The 20,028-nt window shown below is 37.0% G+C and overlaps 1 protein-coding gene across 1 annotated transcript in view; it reads right to left on the reverse strand.

Moving 5' to 3' along the window:
• Positions 1-1,024: 1,024 nt before the first annotated feature.
• LOC104547055 (von Willebrand factor A domain-containing protein 8-like) overlaps positions 1,025-20,028 on the reverse strand; it is a gene marked incomplete at its 5' end in the record, with an annotated part of 24,539 nt that continues 5,535 nt past the window's right edge. Inside the window, 7 exons of the mRNA XM_010192605.1 lie at positions 1,025-1,062; positions 6,072-6,143; positions 9,304-9,410; positions 12,292-12,398; positions 13,251-13,366; positions 16,589-16,666; positions 16,998-17,166. Coding sequence (XP_010190907.1) covers positions 1,060-1,062; positions 6,072-6,143; positions 9,304-9,410; positions 12,292-12,398; positions 13,251-13,366; positions 16,589-16,666; positions 16,998-17,166 — 652 coding nt within the window. The remainder of the gene's footprint in view (positions 1,063-6,071; positions 6,144-9,303; positions 9,411-12,291; positions 12,399-13,250; positions 13,367-16,588; positions 16,667-16,997; positions 17,167-20,028) is intronic.

Consider the following 20,028-nt stretch of genomic DNA (forward strand, 5'->3'; position numbering starts at 1 on the left):
CTGAGTCTTTCACTCTGGCTGCATAAATGCATCTAATAGTCCACAAAAGTGTAAAGTAAAGCAGATAAATATAACCCACATAAAGATTAAAGAGATTAGATTAAACCAACTTGAGACCCACTAATCTGTTTCACTTGGCATTGAAACAAAATAGGAGCATTCAGAACTGCAAGTTATGACATTTATGACTCTAAGTTCTAGCCTGAAAGATGGTAACTGCCAGCTGCAGAACTTCAAATTGTTTAAGCCTCTCAAAATGGGACCACAGTCTCTCGTCTGACTACATTTATGAGACTAGAGAATCATGCACATAAGTGTGGTATTTGAAATTATGGAAGGAGAGTTCTCACTCAGAGCAAAAAATACCACAGAGCTGACAAAAATAGAACTACCTAGCTTCGACTGCAGACTCGACTCCAACACAGGAAAGCTGGCTCAAGTTAGTGCTCTGCCACACACGTCTTCATGAACTTTCCTCCATCTGACTCTTCAGAAGAGCCAACAGCTTTATACACAGGTGTAGTAAGAAGCTACAACTCATTTAATACCTATCACCAGTCATTTCTGAAAACTGTCACTGGAAACACAGTTCTCTGTTGCTTTGAAATGAGGGATGAAATTGTGCTAATAGATTTTCCCAGGAACTCAGAGAACATATTGGGGGGAAATATGCAACCTGAGGAATTGCATCAGAAGCATCAAAAGTAACCAGGAACAGGGTAAGAATCCTCTAGTAGCGCACACAGACAGTTTTGTTCCCATGTGTTTCCTACTACTTGCGGTCAGATACTTAAAATCATAAATGGGTGAAGAAACAGGGATACTCCTAATGTCAAGCGCAAAGCATCCATGCTGAAAGCAGCTTCCCTTACTTTTCCTAAGAGAGCTAAGGATGACTGGGCAGATGTCAACACGCAGTTTTCTGTACCAATCCCAACGGGACTGCATATCCTTTTCTCTACAGAGTGGGACTCCAGCCATCTGTGGCAAGCACAGAGATGAAGAAATAGATCAACATATTGAATCAATGTAAAACATACTTAATATCAAACAAAATGGTTACTGTAATTAAGAAAAAATGGCTTTCATGTGCATTAACAGAAGTGCATGTGGTTTTTATGTTTATGATAGATTCGTAAAAATATGCCTGAAAAGATTATTTTCCCAACTACAAAATAACGTTGCTAGATTTTTTCCTCCTTCTCCTGTTCCAATAGAAAAAGGACCATATAGCTGGTTTTGTGTCTTTCTATCCACGCTGTTGTCACCAAGGGTATTAAGAGGAGTGCACCCCACTTTTGAGAGAATCCTCAGAAGACACAAGCATGGTGGAGGACCACTGCAGAGGAAGAGAGAGAGCACAGCTACCAAAGTAGCACAGTGCAGTCAACAGAAGCTGTGCCATGACCACATCTTGCCCTTTCTTCATTTGTATTTGTGCCTGTTGCCAGACTCCCCGCACACCTCCTTTTATTTCATTTCAAGTACACCTCGATTTCGGGACATGATACATTTTTTTAAAAGGTGCATGTAGTATTCAAAAGCCAAAAGGCATTCCCAACAGATCTTAGCTATTATAAACACGTTAATGTTGCCCAACTTCTGGACTGAACTGCTTCAGAGAGTACATTATGTGCCTTCGCAGAGCTGTGGTGTACCACATAAAATCCTCGGCTGGCAACAGTAGCTGGAGCAAAGTTCAAGTCAAAGCTTTTTTACTCCATCTCTCCACATTCTTACTTCAGGACAAATTACCACTTCTCTGTGTCTCAGTTACTCCACTGAGAAGGCGTGATATAACAGAAAGGAAGGAAGAGACCAAAGCTATTCAGAAGGCTCTTTAGCACCATTAAAAAACTGCAAAAAAGAGCTTGGATGAGTTCATTCCTTAAGCACTCTTCATAATGTTACGCCAAGAAAAGCTGGTTTATTCCAAGTTCACTTGACCTTCATGGGATAAAGAATGTCCCTGGTAGCCTTCTTCTTCAGGTGAACAAGAAATGTGGAAAATGCTAACCCATTTTTGGAAAAAAAAACCCCTCTGAAATGGTTACTGGGACCTCAGAAACAAGAAATGACAAAAACGGCAACAAAGTCACACTCCTCTCCGCCCTGAGTCTTTACCCAGTGCCAAGGATCAAGCTGGATCTTCTGGACACCCACACCACCAGCAGTCAACTACTTAAGCAGAAAGAATCAGAACTACATTTCACATGAACATTCTAAAACACTGATTTGAACTTGGACTGGATTCAGATTGTAATCTCGTATCATTTGCAATTATTGCAGCCTAAGGTAACATTCAGAGGACAAACCAGTTTGCCATGAACACTTGCTGTACGGTATTTATATATGCACTATTGCAGTTACTTAATTTAACAGAAATATAAACATATGCTAATTAGAGAGAAAAGAACATCTGTGTTGGTGCTTCAGCTGAGCTGAATAAAAATATTTCAGAAAGCAAATATTAGACCATTTTTATGCCATCAGACATATCGGACAACTGAAATAGAAAAATGGGAAGTAAATATCTGCACTAATGAATAACAAAAAGGGAATTATGCAATTAGAATGAAAAATAATCCCTTAGTTAAAAATTCTCCTAACTGACATTATAAACTTTTGTTACCAAGGATAAAATGACTTAATCTTCTAGCAGTAACTGCAGTTTCAAATATAAACAAGGTTGTTATAGGTCCCAGGAGGCATTTTGCAATTCAAGAGACAGCTATTACCATAGTGGGACAAATTTCTCCCCTGCACAGCCTAAAGTCAGTAACATTATAGTTCAAAAGAACTAGTCCCAAGTTTTTGAAATTTAGATTGAGGCTGCTATTTATACACCAGAGGATGTATTTCTGATTTTTTTAAAAAAGTACTGTTGTCACCAGAGCAACAAGCAGCACCTCTACAGAACTCTCGCAAACACTCCAGGTGTTATTAAGCTCATCACTGGTTGCTTGGAACAAAGGTGAATAATGCAGTGCGATACCTGCATAAGGTGTGTCACCAGCAGACACTGGACATTGCTACAAGACGACCACTGCAATAGACCCTATCGCTGCTACCTCGCTTCGATGTTAGGAACAAAGGAAAATAGCCGCATACAAAAAATTTACAATAGAAAGAATCTTTGGGAAGAAACATCTGAAAGAAAAATCAGTTCACTGATTCTTTTTTTTTATTCTGGTTCTTCAGTATAACTTGCATTGGCAGAAAGCAATAATGTAAGCAGAGACACATTGAAAAGCACATCTATTCTCACGTGTGCACATGCTGCTATGCCTATAGCAAGTGAAAAAGAAATATTTTCTGAGTTTTCCACAACAGTCACACAGAAGTCCTTCGGCAATAAAAAAAATCACAGTATTTGGCCCAATTTAGCTCATTTGGAGCTCAGTTTCTTCATGCTCATAATACTAATAAAAATTGGTTTAGGATAGTACATTCTTGCCTTGCAGAGAAAGCTGTCAATTTTTACACAAGTTGAAGTAGGAAAACAAAGTCCTTTATTTCTAGAAAAGTTAAAATGCCAAGTATTTGCTATTTCAAGTTTCCTGGTGACTGATATAATTACACTCTCAGTAACTACTGAATTCAATTTCACAGTGATATAAGAAGAGGAAAGATCTATTCAAGTATGTCCTTTTAAATATCTTTAAGAAAGACTTGACCATTTGAAATGCTTCAAGAATAAAATAAATTCCTAGTGGGAGCCCAAGAGTTCATTTAAGTCGATCTCTCAGCTAAAGGCAGGCAGCGGAAAGGATGAAACTGACTTCTTCTATCAGGAAAATAAATTATCAAATGTGAAAAAAGGCCATTAAGTTTCCACGTTCTTTTAACATATTTGTGATAGTCTACTTACTATGGGCTCACATCAACAGTTTTAGTAAGTGCTGCCAGAGATTCTGTCATGGTCTCCTTTCAAATTATTTACAACAATATTTAGCACCTTTATGGAATACTTCATTCTAACTCTATTTCATATTTCTTTCTGATTTTCCCTTAACTATACATTGACTAATTAGACTGCAAAAACATGGGTAAACACTGATGTATCAAGTAATCATAAAACCTTACCTTCTTATTACAGACTGAACTTTTAAAGTAACTGAACATCAAAAAAATCCCACTTTTTATAATTTGCTTTACAAAATGAGGATTAAAAACTCTTAATATCTCAAATGAGAAGGTAACTGCACATACAGCATGAAAACATATTAATGTAATACAGTCGCCTTTAAAGTACTTGAACAGGATTCACCACATGCTACAGAAATTTACAGTAATATATTAAAAAAATTAGCCAAGTGATTTTAAATGGTTAGTGATCACCCCTGAGAAATCAGGGATGACTGGTGTGGTCCTAAGAGACTGCAGAATGGCAAATACAGTCTCAAACTCAAAAAAAAAAAGAAGAGGCTAGTTGTCCTTTTCTTAGTCACACATAAAAACAGTGGAACAAATCAGTAAAGAGTAAACCTGGAAGTACTTAGATGTATGTTAGCAATTAAAAAACAAAACTCGTAAATATTACTGATTTGCCAAAGATAAATCACAGCAAATCAATTCATTTTCCAACCTAATGGTATAGCTGAGCTGATGTCTAGAATCAAAGCAGTATGTTCCAATACTTCAATTCCGTCAAATCTTTTAACAGTCTCCAATTAATTTCATAAGCTTGGGGAAAATGTGGAACACATTAAATTATTAAAGATGAGTATACCACTGCTGGGAAAATACCTTATACTCTAAAAATAGTACTTGCACAGCCTTCAAAATATTTTTGCCAAATGGGTAGAACATTTGAAGCATGTGTCAGGGCCCTGAGTGTATCATCATGCCCTGCAAGCTCTTCCCCACCACTTGAGGTTGGTGTAAAGCAATGGCAATCTGTATTACATAATATTTTCAATACCAACACAGAAGCTGGCATAGAGAGAGAGAACTGTTTATGAAAGAGAATAAATAGTTCGTATTTCATTTATGAAATTGGTTAATTTCTATTTATGAATAGATGAAACCTTTTGGGAGAAGCAGGCATCATCCAGCAAAATCCTACAGAAGTTTCAAGTACATCTTCATAAATTCAAGCTGTTAACAAGGACTTGAAATAGATGAGACCACATATAACTGTAAACTGTAGTTTTAATACATGCACATTAATAACAATTAGCATTTTATATTCCTTGCCATGTAGGTTAGGCCATTAGTGTTTTGTGTTAAGACTTTTTCCAAAGGTTATTGCATAACATAAAGAGAAACATCTGGTAGAAAATTACTGTATCCTTGCTAAGGGAATGCTAAACTAAAGGGAGATTATTTTATGAGGGGAAAAAACAACCTGGTAGCCTGGGAAGTATCACAGAAATGAAATAACAAAAGCTCTTTTTTTTCAGGGCTAACTAGCAAAGCGCATAGTTCTGTTCAAGCCAGCTAACAGTTCCAGTAATAGTTTAAGATATTTTTGAAGAACAAAGTCTTTCAACCATACCCATGTGGAGAAAACATGCCCATACCTCATCTTGGGGAGCCTGTACCCTACCTGTTAGATGGTGTCACAGAACAGCAACAACCAACTAAAAGAACACAACAGCCCCTGTGACCTCAGCAATAAAGTCGACAAAAATACTAGCCAAAGAATAAAGGAAATCTGTCTCTCTTTTAGAGAAAACTAATAATATTTTGCTCTCAAGAAATAAGATTTAGATAATACTTATGTGTACACCGCTTATCTACTACTGCAGATTTTAAAGGTGAGGTTTACATAGCCATGATGGATAACCAAACCATTAACTGAAGATTTTAATGGTAATGATGTTATATATGAATTGTTAATTTTTTAACATTTTACTGTGCTAGCAATGTAAAAAAAATATTTAAGGTATTTACATTTTCCACAGACACGTGCCCATAAAACCCGCAGTTGTTAATAAAGAATCAAAAAATGGGCCAAATACCTCAGTAGTACAAATGAATGCAAATTCAATGAAACAAAACAGAGATTTAATTTCACTATTAAAGAATGAGTTTGTTCCATGCATTGTAAAAGATGTCTAACTCACCTGATTACCAACTAAAAGAAGATGTTCTCCCAGCAGAAAGTCCTTTAGCATATCTTCCATTACCATCATGTGCTAGAAAAACAAAACCACAATTTTCACCCATTTTTATATTCTCAAGTTTATAAATTCACTAACGATAGTAGCACGACAGGAACTTTACTTTCAGGATTTGAGGCCAAAATTTTTCAAAGTTCATACTTACAGCTATTTATTTCATAGCAAGAATCTCTCAGCCAATAATAGCAGAAGCAATCTTTTTGGCAACTAAAACAATGAAGCAAAAATATTAACTCTCCTTATGCATTTCCTCTGTTCCAACTGATTGTGGTTGTCTGGTTTCCCTAACTATACTGAATTCTCTATAATGACTCCTAATGCATTTCCTTTTAGCCAAGTTGAATTCTTGTCACCCAGAGTGTAAGAACTTTCATTAAGAGCTGTATGACAATTTTCCAGCAATTGTACTGGAAGGAAGCAAAATGTATCCTGGAAGAACTTTACAGAAACCAAACAGAGGGAATAAAAAGCAGCTGATATGAATATGTAAATTATACACATTTATTTTATTAAAGGTTAAATGCCAGGTCTAGCTTAATAAATACACTTTCCTACTCTAATTAAACTTAAAATAAGGAGAGGAAAATGCAAGCTCAAATCTGAAAGTGTTTATTATATTTATTACAACTTCTAAATTCGACTGCCTAATTGAAGACAAAGTACTTGAGGTGTGTTTTATATATATCCAATATCATAAAAGGTAACACACACTGTACACCATTTAACCTTATCTTGCTTCTCACAAATTATTTGTTTAAAAGGATCAAAGGATTTAAGGATAATGTGGCAGTGCAGACTACTTTACTCACAATAGTCGTGTATGTTTCTCCACTCTATCTAGTAAAAATAGGTCATCTGTAAGTAGGTCAAACAACCTACTTAGAGAAACAAATGCTTGCCTTTAGATAAACATAAATATATTTCCACATTACCATCTCATCTCTAGTACCTGATTTAAGGAAAAAAAAATCAGCGGCTTGCCTGTAATTTCTAACTGTGTGAAAGATGTTTTAGGTTTCCAAATCTCTCCAGAACAGAGGCTGTGAGTAGGGGAAGAAACTCTTGTAAACACAGCTTAATACCATGAAATCCTAACCAGGCATGTCAAAAGACTACTGAATATTCAATACAAAATTTAAGGAGAGGAGTTTAATGCAAATTACTATATTTTCTGGCATATGTATGCACTGCAAATTTGATTCACAAGAATAACTTTGACCAGATACAAGATAACTTCTAAGAAGTCAGTTTTTACCACACACACTGATTACATTTTTTATTTCATTGTTAAGGCATGAACACTTCCTTCCGATGACTTCACTTTTTATCTTTGATTGCACAAACATGTGTACATTACAGCTCTCCTGCAGAAGAGCTTTCCCACAAGCGATATATTATGTATTGGTACTTTTTTTTTTTTTGCACAGGACCTAAATTACAATTGTAATAGGATGCATGCAGGTATTTCAGATTAATTATTTACACAATGGACTTGTAAGTAGACACATCAATATTGTGTCACCTTTATCAGTCCATGTTCCCCAAAGCCTGACCTGAAAGTGGCATTTGGCATATCACCTCCATCCCTGTGACACTTCTTGTGGACCAACAGCAATGTCTCATGGCAATGCCAAATTCCACTGGAACATGAAACGTTTCAACACCAAACACACAGAGGCCAAACCTATGTATTTCATTATATCATGCAGCACTGCGAAGGGCTGAAGATATATTTTCTTCTCTGTAGTTTTTAGATACTGGAGAAGAAGTATTGCACTAGACTAATAAATCAAATTTGTTCTCCAGTAGGTTTTGTTAAACGATCATTACAGCACTTGAATGACCAAACTACAAACTAGCAATACAGAAGATAAGAGCAGAATTCATTTAGAAATGGGAACAGCTGTCCTGACTGGTATTTGGCTGCTGTTTCCTTCAGCATTCAGAGTGCACAGCTACCAGGGACAGACAGAGCAGTTTGTTCTCTGCAGCGTTTTTTACTGACACTGCCTCAATAAAAGAGATGTATAACATCCGAACACAGGTTGTGCAGAGTTTTCTGACGATATAAGCAAGAAGGTTCAAAAAGCAATGAAGACGTACGTCCTAGCAAGACTCAGGATTTCATTTCCAACACACCCAAATTAAGTACTTCACTGAAATGGCAACACCGAACAAAATCTCACATGAAATGTTAGTGGGAAAGATGAAGAAGACTGTCATCTGTTCCCCTTGCACTGCCTATCAGCACCTTCAGTGGGTGATATCCACAGAGCACAGTCTTTCTGTGCAGAAATTGCAAGCAAGGGAGGAAAAACAAACAGGAAAGGAAAAGTAAACAAACCCATACCACGCCCCTATAAGAAAAATATTTCACACGATCACAATATCAGTGTTGCCATTCGTGGCAAAACATTCTCAAGGTAACTCAGAGGGTAATTCTCTTGCTAAGGACGCCCTTGTCTGACAGTTTTGAGGTTTCCATGTTAGATGGAGAAGAAAGCTGCCGTTCACTCACCTCCACAAAAGGGGTGCAGGGAAACAAAACCAAAAAAAAGCCAGTCACCAAGCCCTTCCCTTTTGTTGTGTTCACTAATTACTCTTACTCTTCACTACTACGAACTAATTAACACAAATAACACTAATGAATAATTAATAAGCTAAACTAATTAAATGAACTATTAATAACCAATTAACTAATAACTAATTAACTAATTACTAATTTCCTTGCTTTTCAAACATGCAGTGGTAATTCTAATAAAAGGCAGGTACAACTTCATGCCACGAGCCTGTAAAACACGGTGTCAGGATGGAAGCAATAACCCAGTCCTAAGAGTGAATCAGTCCAGGAGGAAAAGAATAAATAAATAAATAAATAAATAAATCACTCAACACAATCAAATTGAGCAAATAATTCTAAATAAAATTCCATTTCAGTTGCTATTGCTTCATCTTTTGTGAATGCTCAACAAGATTGTTACAATCTCTTCATGAGGGCATGGTGAAGACACATGTGAAATGAGCATCAAAGCCTGTAAGAAAAAAACTCAGCCTAAAGAAACTACTTTGGAAATACACCCCTAAAATTTAGTTAGTATTTAATATATATGAGCATGCACATTAGTGCACATTTAGCAAACTTTCTGTACATCAGAAGCCAGAGAATTGTACTTACTTGTGCGTTTTCATAAAACAAAACATCAGGCACTTTCATTTTCTCGGTTGAGTTATAAATTGGCATCGTCACAGACCCTATCTTCAGAATCCCATCATTTATTTCACCTAGACATTTTCCAGGAAACAAGCAAATACATCACTTACAGCAACCTCTGAGCAGACATACAATCAATCTCCAACACTTGCAGGTGATGTTTTACAAATTTTAACAAGGCCTTGGGTTGCAGCAAATGATTTCTTACTAGATAAAAAAAAGAATGCTTGAAAGAGTATCTGTTAACAAGACGTTGCATTATCATGAATTTTAATTCTTCTTAAAATTGCAAAGAAGTTTATTACAATAAATGGTGAACAGGTGATCTCATGGGAAAAGCACCATAAGAAACACTACAACTTGTGATTGCTGCCTTGGTTTAACTTCATACTCTCATTGTATTATTGGAATATCACTAACACCGTTAGGCTGTATTTTCTGAACCCACCCGTTTTCTCACTCTCATTCTCCGCGTTTTCTCTCTCTCCTCCAATGGGGAATGAGGTGCGGAGGGGAGTGAGCGAGTGGCTGGGTGGGTGCTCGGCTGAGAGCTGGAGCCAACCCACTGCAACACTACAGAGTAGACACCTTTAACATTTTGGTGAAAACTGGCTACATTTGCACTCACTGAAATAACCTTCAACTTTTCTAAGAGAAAGGTACATTAGAAAAATTTCTTAGCTCAGGAGAACCATAAATTATGTCCTTAGGAAAATAACAACTAAGTGCGAAAAATAATATTGTGCAATAAAAACAGTACTGATTTCTTGCCACCAATTTCTTAATCTGGTATGATGTAAACTGAAAACAACCTAATTTGTAGAGAAACGCTTTTAGTTGTTCACCTGTTATTCTATATAATTTTATCTTTATGGCATGAAACAAAGGAACAAAGAAAATTCAAGGGTTGTGTCCAGATGAAAAAAAAAAGAATGGTAAAGAGGTAAGGTTGAGCATCACTCAACTGGCAAGATTTCAAATTATTTTATATATACAGAATATGCAAATACAGATATAATAAATATACATAAATATGCAACTACAGATATAATAATACATAGATGGCTGTATACGTATGTGTGTGTGTATGTTGTCCTGGTTTGAGCTAAATAGAACTAATTTTCTATTTAGTGATTTTACTTTTCAGCTCGGTCTCTTTTAAGTGGCTGAACTTGCTGAAAACTGGCAGCATGTTTTTCCCAAACAGCGCTCCTAGAAGATATGCTCAAGGTCAGTTGTCTCATCATGGGTGCCGTGTCTGTGCCTACGGAGGAGAAGCGGACCCAAAACGGACCAACGAGGTATTCCATCCCACATATGTCATACTCGGTATAAAACCGAGAGATCACGAGTGTCTCAAATCCCTTTCTTCCATCTTGGAGTCGGTATAAAACCGAGAGATCACAAGTGTCTCAAATCCCTTTCTTCCATCTTGGAGTCGGTATAAAACCGAGAGATCACGAGTGTCTCAAATCCCTTTCTTCCATCTTGGAGCCTTTCCATCTCGGACCTTTCCATCCATCTCAATTCTGCAGAGGCCAAGGTCTGAGCAGAACCCTGCTGGTTCATCTGCCTCTGATCCTGATTTGTGTGTCCTGCATTCTGCTCCAACCTGCTGCTGAGCTCAGTCTGGGACTTTTCCAGTGCCCTGCTCTGCAGAGCTTCTGGTGATGTATTCTTCATTGGGAGGAGGGTGGGGGAAGGATTTTGAATTGGTTTTGTATATATTTGTACATATTTGTATATATTTCAGTATTTTCCTATTTACATTATTATCCTGTAGTATTAGTGTTTCATTAAATCTGTTTTATTTTCCAACCCGTAAAGTCTCTCTCCCTTATTCTCTTTTCTCTTCCCTTCTGGGGAGGGGAGAGGGGTTAATAGAGAGCGTCTGTCCAGGATTTAGTGGCTGGGGGGGGCGCGAACCACGACAGTAGGTACACATGTACATATGTGTGTATGTTACATACATATGGCTGCATGTATATATTATACTGTATATAATACATTAATATATCTGTATTTACATATATGCTTATATATACACACACTTAAATCTATAAAAATAAAATATACATGTTAACTATAACAAAAGATATGTTTGTTACTGCAAACATCTAACATTAAAAACACAGAAGTCAAATACCTCACAAAACTGAGAATGAACACAGAGAAGAATGACAGCAAAGTTAACACTGCTGAAGTGGAGTAAAGGAAAAGTTTAGTGAATGGAAAATGGCAAACTGCTCAAAGTGACAGAAGATACAAAAAGATATAAAGCCAGCATGAAGAGCAGAGGTCAGGCAGGAATGAGAAAGCAGAAGTGAGAAAAATGGCAGAAGCAGAAATATATGCGTAGCACTGAAGGCTACTGCAAATGAGTACAGGTTGGATGATGTGAAGAAACTAAGACCTGCTCGATATAAGTGACATGTAACAACCACAGCAATTTAAAGAGAATAAAAAGAAGGGAAACTAACTCAGAATTGCATGTCAGAATGAAAACAAAACATAACCCAAGACTTGTACAAGTCCCAGTGAGAAAAACATTATTTAAGAGTGGAAAGAAAGAAGTGATGGTAAAAACCAGAACAGAGTAATATTAAGATCAAACCAAGGTTGTAAATATACATAAAAGTAGTTTTCAGTGATGGGGGGTGGGGATGGGGGCAGGGAGCAGAAAAGAAGTCCAAGAAAGCCTGAGGTCATGGATCTCATGGACTGAGAAATGCTTAAACATGACGGAGAACAAAGATCCATGGCTGGGAATCCATCAGCCCACACAAAAGTATCAACATAGGGAGAGCAGCACTGCATTCTGATAGAACAAAGTCAAAGGGATATAACTGGAGCAAACTATATTTAATTTTGAGGCTAATTAATACACCTGTATATGCTCAACCATCTGCATAACATTCATAAGAGTAGGACAAAAGATGGCAGAAAGCTTACACGTGTAATCCTTTTCCTCAAGTTTCTTCATGTCATCTGGACTTGTTTCAATACCAGAATCCTGCAGATTTTTATGTAATGCTGATCTGGCAAGGTTTGGTAAAAACCTAAATGAAGAAAAATAACAGGGATGTTGTATTTTAAGGATTTTTTTTAAGTTTTCAGTATCTTATGTAATCTAAAGTCAGTATGAGCTTTAATTGGACCTCCAAAACCTGAATGTCCATTCCTTTCACCCTAAAATAGTCTTCAACATTTCACTTACCCCTAAAGAGAGAAACTGAGCTTTCATAGGTAATGAACTACATCTGTGGCTGCATGCACATTTTAAAAGGCTTCAGTGTTACTGAATATTGCAACAGAGTTGTAATGTAGGATGGATTAGGAGTTGAAGTATGTAATGTCCTCATTACAGTAAGAGCTACAACAGAAACAATGTTTTCTTGGAAATACCTTTTCTTTTGACTCAGTTCTCTTGGACCTCAGGTTCCAAGGAGAAAGAGTGAGCTTTGAGGTGTCTAGAACTAGGCCCTTTCAGTTTTCCAAACCCTTTAACAATTACAATTTGCTTTCTTTTGAAACAAACAGACAAACAAACCCCTTGATGTTCATAACTTTTCTAGATATAGCTTTTAGAACTGAAGCCTCCACCAAACATCTAGTCATACCAGACATGAATATAACTCTGCTTTGAGTGTTTTGAGACAGTGAAGTAATGACAAGAATGGTGGCCTAACTTACATAATGTCATGAAGTATCTTCATAAAGATGAGAAAAGAGTACAAAGTCATCTATACTTACCTCCTAGGTTTGAGAATACCACAGAAATACTTCTCAAGAAATTACAGACTTTAATATTATCTACTTTTTATTATCCACTGAAACACATTAAAAGCTATCTCACATGTTAGCAACTGACCAAGAAGCTCTTGAACTTCCACCAAAACTAGCACTTCTACCTGGAAAGGCAGGCTTTATTAACAGCATAGTAGAGGCTTTCATCTGGATGTTGTGACAGCCGACGACAAATTCGCAATAGTTGTCGAGTAGATAGAGACGAAGCCAGTGACTGTGCCTGTCAAAAAATACAAGGTAGTTTAATTATTTGATCTCTTGGACTGGATCTCGGTGATTTAAACCAAACAAGTCAAGAGAAAAAAGTAATCCAAAAGGAACTGTTTTTAGTTTTCTCCTAATTCATAGGTCCTTTCTGCCTCCTGCAGCAGCTTCTGCTTTTTAATCTGCAAGCTTGTACTTCTCTATTCGTGGCGGTAATTCACTGCCATGGAAATCATGATGTCATCAAAAGATTAGCCTTATGATTTCACTTGATAAGCAACAGGAAGAAAAATGTGCTGATAACTGAATTTTACTCACTGTATAAAACCCCACACTAAACAATATTAAGAATAACAAGAAGGTTAGCCACTGTAAAAGGATCAATGTCATAAAAATTTCTCTGCTCTTCACAAACAGAACATGAGCTCCACATGCTCTGGCAAAAGGGTCTGGCAGGATTCTTGGACATATAAACAAGACAACACTGGGCAGCAGTAAGGAGATTGTATCACCTCTGCACACGCCTTCTAGGCGGGCCATTACTGGAACACTGTGTCCTTTTCTGTTGTCCACATGTTAAAATAAATGCTAAAAACTGGACACGATTCAGCAAAGAGTTACAAGAATGATTCAATGCCTGGGAAGGCAGACCTCAAACAAATACAGCTTATTTAAAAAAAACCACCACGAACAAATATCCAAAACCCAAAACAAGTGACGATGTATTTAATGAGAGATATAAAGACTGAGAAAGAAATCATTCTATAATTGTATCTACCGGATGAAGGTATCTAATACAAATAGGTTCCTTATTTTTAGCAGGAAACACACAACAATGAGCGCGATATGGTAAGTCACGCCATGCTTTGCCTGGGTCAAGTGAAATACTTTAATTAGGTAATTTCAAAACGTTTTGTTTTGGGTCATATAAATGACTTCTAACTGCATTGAAATTATCTTAATATATTATGTTGAAAACAACCCTGAAATTTGAAGTCCAGGAAAAAAATAGGAGAAAAACAACACTTCATTATTTTTTTTCCCCTTGTTAATAATTTTTAAGCACGAGAAAAATGTCTTAACACCAATTCTTCCCCCTGGGAAACCGCAGCTATGAGAAACAGGCATTAGTATTTAAAAAAAAAAAGTTCTATGAAATTATACAAAACTTTTCTCAAATGGTAGAAAGCAAAGGATAGTACTTTGTAGCATAGCTCCGAGCAACGAGCAAGTATGATTTAGATTGGGTTAACTGCAAAGATTACTAATCTTGCTTCTGATTTCATTGATGGAAGACTGTGAAGCATCTTCTGAACCATCACAGTTTACCACCCAGCGTTATGGACACTGTGATGTAAATGATGGCATTTCAGTGTCATTTCAAGGCCTACTCAGCCATGTGTGAAGCACAGAGCAAGGGAGATGGGCGAGTGCTGTATCTTTGTTATCCCTGCTCAGTAGCCAAAACCCTTGCTGCCTTTGGAGATTATATTCTCTTTCCAAAAGTATCTTAAACAGCTAAAAGGTTCCTAAGTAGAGTAAGTTTTGGCAGGTAAGCAATCCTCCTAAGTCACAACCTATGAGACTGCACTGACGGAGAACGGCAGCTGGGCACAGCAAATGAGGTAGTGTATTTCATACACTGTACCACCTTGACAAGTCCAGTCTCTCAGGACATGGCATTTTAAAATATAAATTATACATAGCATCAGATTCTGCACTGAAATAAATGAGCATTGAGAACAGGACCACAGAGAAAAACCTGTATCACATCCTCTGAGTATTTGCAAGTGGCAGCTGAAGCTTTGGTAATAAAATTACCTCTTTTCTCTTACCTGCTTTTTAAAATATTTTATATTGAACAATCATAACTCAAAATTGGGTTAGTGACAGTCTTTGTAAAATATATCTATGAGGCATCTAATTCAACAGGATTTTGATTGTGGTCTCTAGATTCTATTATAAATCAAGCAAACGATTACAGTGACGCAGACAACACCCACAGGCTGAACAGTCTACAGGTATTCTTCTATTGTTAACAAAATCACTTTAAACAATGGTTAATATTTCAGGATAATCTCTGGCAGAGGCTTACTTAGGCTACTCTATAAATAGCCTGACATACCTAAGGCACACATTTCATCTCTCCACACAGGCGTGCTATTCCCAACATGTCTCATGTCACTGTTGATCTGCAAGAATCCTCCCTCAATCCGTACCATGACTCACTTCTCATCCAATACCATATACTCCATTTAGATATTTCACAATGCTACAGACATCCACATATTTGGAAAGGATTTTTATAAATCCTTTCAGGCATCGTATGTCTCCAAGTATGTCAAAACCAATATATTTATATATGAGGTGTAGGAAGCTAAATAGAGAATAATAACAATACTGTCCCAAAAGTGTACCTAAATGTCAATCTTTTTACTTATTTTTTTTAAGTTCAGAAGAGCATAACAGCCTCTCTGAGTTTCTTAAATAGTAATATTGTAAAGACTATTACCCATGTTAAAATCACAAAAACTAAGGAGAAAAGATTACATTTGTGTACCAGTTAAACTGCTGGATTCCATTAAAAATGTTTTACATTTTAGTTACATTAAAAACACCCAGTGCTTTAGTTGCCATAGCAATATTTTCTCTTTCTTTTTTGTGGTTACTATGTCAGCACAACTTATTTTTCTTGACAAGACTTCTTTAACAGAATAGCCTATAGCGGTAATGCAGCCAGGAGTTCTGGAGCTTTCCCGTTTCTTAGTCTTTGCTGTTGCTCATTGGCATTTTATAATGGCTAAGTCACTCCCACTACCCAAAAATTCCCAATAATTTCAGCTATCAAAGTTCCAACGACTAAAGTGAAGTAATCAAAAAATATCTGGACACACATGATTATATCCATACCTATTGAAAAGGTACCTCAAGTATGTTTCACTGTGAGCCATGTATCTAGCATGTGTACTGTTCTGCCTAACTTCTCTGGGATTCCAGCAATTTCCTAAAAGCTTTATTTATGCAGATTCCAAAAATGTACATCATTAATCAAAAAAGTTTCCAGTATACGGTGCAGTAATTGCCAGCAATAATTATCTGGGTCTGGTTTTCCAATCAGGCTGCTTTTGGAATAACACTATAGCTTAGCATGCCTCACTCAGCTGTTGTTAAAACAAACAGTCGCAGTAGGAGAAAGTAAAATTTAAAAAAAAAATAAATGAAAAAACAAAGGGCTCACCGTGGTGTCATTCATCTCCCGAAGCTTGTGCGTTAATGACAACAACTGCTTCACAGCAACATTGGGTACGTTCGGAATCTGCTTGAAAGAAAAGCAGTATTAATCTTACTGCAAGATACGCAAGTTCCATACACAGCTACACCCAGATGCAATGAGCATACAGTTGCTGCAGGTGCTTTATGTCAACCAAAAATGAAATACAGTCATTTTTCTATTACAGTTATCATTAAATGTCTCATAAGAATGCCAATTGATATCAATAACATTAAAAGATAAGCTGCTCTGATAGGTTCTGAAAATGAAGGCTCATTTATGCTACTCTGACATAGGGAGTGGAATGGCCAAATATTTTTTATGTAGTAAATAATCATGTTCAGTCAATGGTCAATAAAATACTGAACGTACTTACCATTTCTTTAATAACTTGAGTTTCTTCACTCTTGCTTAAAGATCGAACATGATGAAAAAGAAACAGTGTCAGAAACTCTGGACCCAGCCACTGTTGGGTACTACTTCCAATGACAGGAGGTTCAGCTAAGACCACTATTCTGAAAGAGGGGTGGATAGGAAAAATAGACCTGCAAAAAAAAAAGTTTAAAAAAAATGCATTTCCTGGTTTATGCAGCTAATATCAAATTTTATTTTTACAATAGAAGAAAAAAAAGAATGAAAGTATTGTACTGAGCCATATTGCAGACTATTCAGATCATTAGCAATGAACTTTCATTTAGAAAAAGACAGACCACACAATTTCATACATTTAACAAATTTTCTATGCTCAGAAGGATACCCAAGTCTCCTCATCTGCAATAGGATCTGCATACCTCAAGATGAGCAAATACCAGCAACTAAGCTACTGTCTACTTCTCTGTATGTCTGAAATGGACACATCTCACTCATCTGACAGACTTTTACAAGTGCTTTACCTAAAGCAGGATGTCCCACAAGGAGAGAACAAGATCTGTCAGAGCAACAGTAATGAGTAACTTCCTTTACTCAGACTGATGAAAAGGATGACATTGTAGCCACGTTGACACATGGTCAAGATACCATGAAGAGCTGGATTTAGTAAGAGTTTAGGAACAGTTCCCTTACTCCTGCTCTTTCAGGCCCTTGGAAAATCACCTAGACTCTTGCGGTGGGACTAATACACCTAACTTCACAATAGCCCCAAAAGTTACACTACAAAGGCCAAACCAATCACCTCACCTTTGGCTCATTTTAGAGTCAGCTTAGGGAGACAAGTTCCTCCAATGGCAGATAAAGACTTAAAAGAACTTAAGAAAAGCCCTACTGCATCATTCAATCTACCCACTTTGGTACATGTTCTGTCTCCGATTACGACAGCTGGAGATGCTCCTTGGAGAAAGCACCTAAGCCTTGCCACAACCAGTAGCTCTCCTCATACTCTCCCAACAGCCACAACCATATCTTCAAGGACATTACAGCGTAGATCCCTATTTGTTTTAATGTCCATTTACCCACAAATGTGTCTAATCACTTTCTGAACTTCATCCTATCTGTCTCCACAACTCCCTGTGGCAACTCATGCACTGTTTATGGTTGTAAAAGGTACTTTCATTATTATTATTATTATTATTATTATTATTATTATTATTATTAAAATCTTTATGGAACTGGCCTGCTAGCTTCAGTCAGTGTCCCCTAATTCATATTGTAGAATTTGGTGACTAACAGTCTCTTAGACACCTGCCTGTTTGATTCCACTGAAGAAAATGGGACCTTACTGGGATCAACAAAAAGTTGAATACACAACTTTTAGATGCATATGTTAGGGCAGTAGAAGATCACTGCCTCAGCTTTTGGTATCTTTGCCTTCTTCATATCTTTCATCTCCCTTATCTGTGTAATATTATCAGCTTCACTGGTACTCATCAATCAATGCAACTGCATGATCTCTAGAAGCAGCAGAAATAATAGAGAGTAACAAGTCAGATACAAAAGCCCGTCCAAATCTACAAGGAGGGCCCATTTTCAACAATTAATTTCACAGTTCTCTTATTAAAATAGGGAATGTTAATTTGGAAAAAGCAGGTGAAATTTAATTAGACAGGTTATATTGCTAGATATGCCTGTTATCATGTCATTTTCCACAGAAATTTCTACATGTGAAATCAAACACTGGGAGGCAAGTATTCCTCCTGGTTAAACTGAGGGGGAAAACTCATAAACAAGAAAATTTGAAGACAAACTATGACCAGTGAACATAAATTAACAAATCTACCACATAGCTGGATCATCTGTTCATCACAACAATAAATCTGTGATACAACAGAATGATTACAGCAAACAGTATCTTCTACCAAAGCAAACACAGGGGGGTAGCATGAGTTATTCTCAGCTGAAAGTCATACGCCTAGAAGCTACTCCCTGATTGATAAAAATAGAAACAGATGTCCAAAAACATCACATGAAAGAGGAACCAATGGGAATGTCACTGTCACTAAGCATAAAAGAAGGTCAGGGAACATTAGCCAACCTTATTATAGAAGAACACATTTCCTAGATAGGATAAATACATATACTACCAGACTCAACTCCCTACCCCCCTACCCATCACTAAGAAGAAAAACAACCCTCCTCCAGAAATGCACCAAATTCAAAGGACCAGTTCTGGTCCTTCTCCAATACATAAAAAAAAAAACAACAAAAAGAAGTAATCAGCTTTCTCCAGTAAAGGGAACACATTTCTCTTGTACCACCTCCACATCACTGCCTGACTCCAAGGGCACAGTGGAGACAGCCAGGGAGGACATGGGGAGAAGCGAAAGGAGAGGAGGTGCAGAGTCAGGGCACGTTAACTTGGTGCTATCGGTTCAAGTCACTGACATACTCTCTAGACCTGGACCTTTCACAGCATCACTGCTGTAGGTTTCCAGTTTGTAAACATGAAGAAAACTATCTGGCTACTTCAAAAGCCTATTGTTTGGACTGATGTTTGCAATGTTGAAAATGTCAAGCTAAGCGTATTATTAAAACAAATGCCACAAGTTGCTCAATCCTGCAGTGCTCTGAAAGTTCCCAGCTTCCAACAGCGCAACTGAAGAGCTTCAAACTCGTTCCATCGTATTACAGATCAAGTCAGTAAAGCAATATATAATGGACCTCCTATACAGAGCTGTATTTTATAAAAAAGAAATCCTTGACATCTTGTGTTCTTCGCAGATGAAGGCCAAGTAAGAGTATCTTGTTAAAAGCCTGACACCTTTTTAAATTAATGAGCCTAAAATGCAGTGGGAAGATTTGGTGTTAGTTGATTAATACAAAAAATCTCTATCTAACGTTTACTGACAACACAGATTGCAGAGCACTATCCTAATACTATGCATGTCCCTCTTGTGACATCAGTGTTTAATTCCAACCAAGGCTTAACTCCACTGCTCTTGAGAGGAAGATCAGAACACTCAGGGTGATTTTAG

The sequence above is a fragment of the Mesitornis unicolor genome, unplaced genomic scaffold, assembly GCF_000695765.1.
Source record: "Mesitornis unicolor isolate BGI_N332 unplaced genomic scaffold, ASM69576v1 scaffold42959, whole genome shotgun sequence".
In the NCBI taxonomy this organism is placed as follows: domain Eukaryota; kingdom Metazoa; phylum Chordata; class Aves; order Mesitornithiformes; family Mesitornithidae; genus Mesitornis; species Mesitornis unicolor.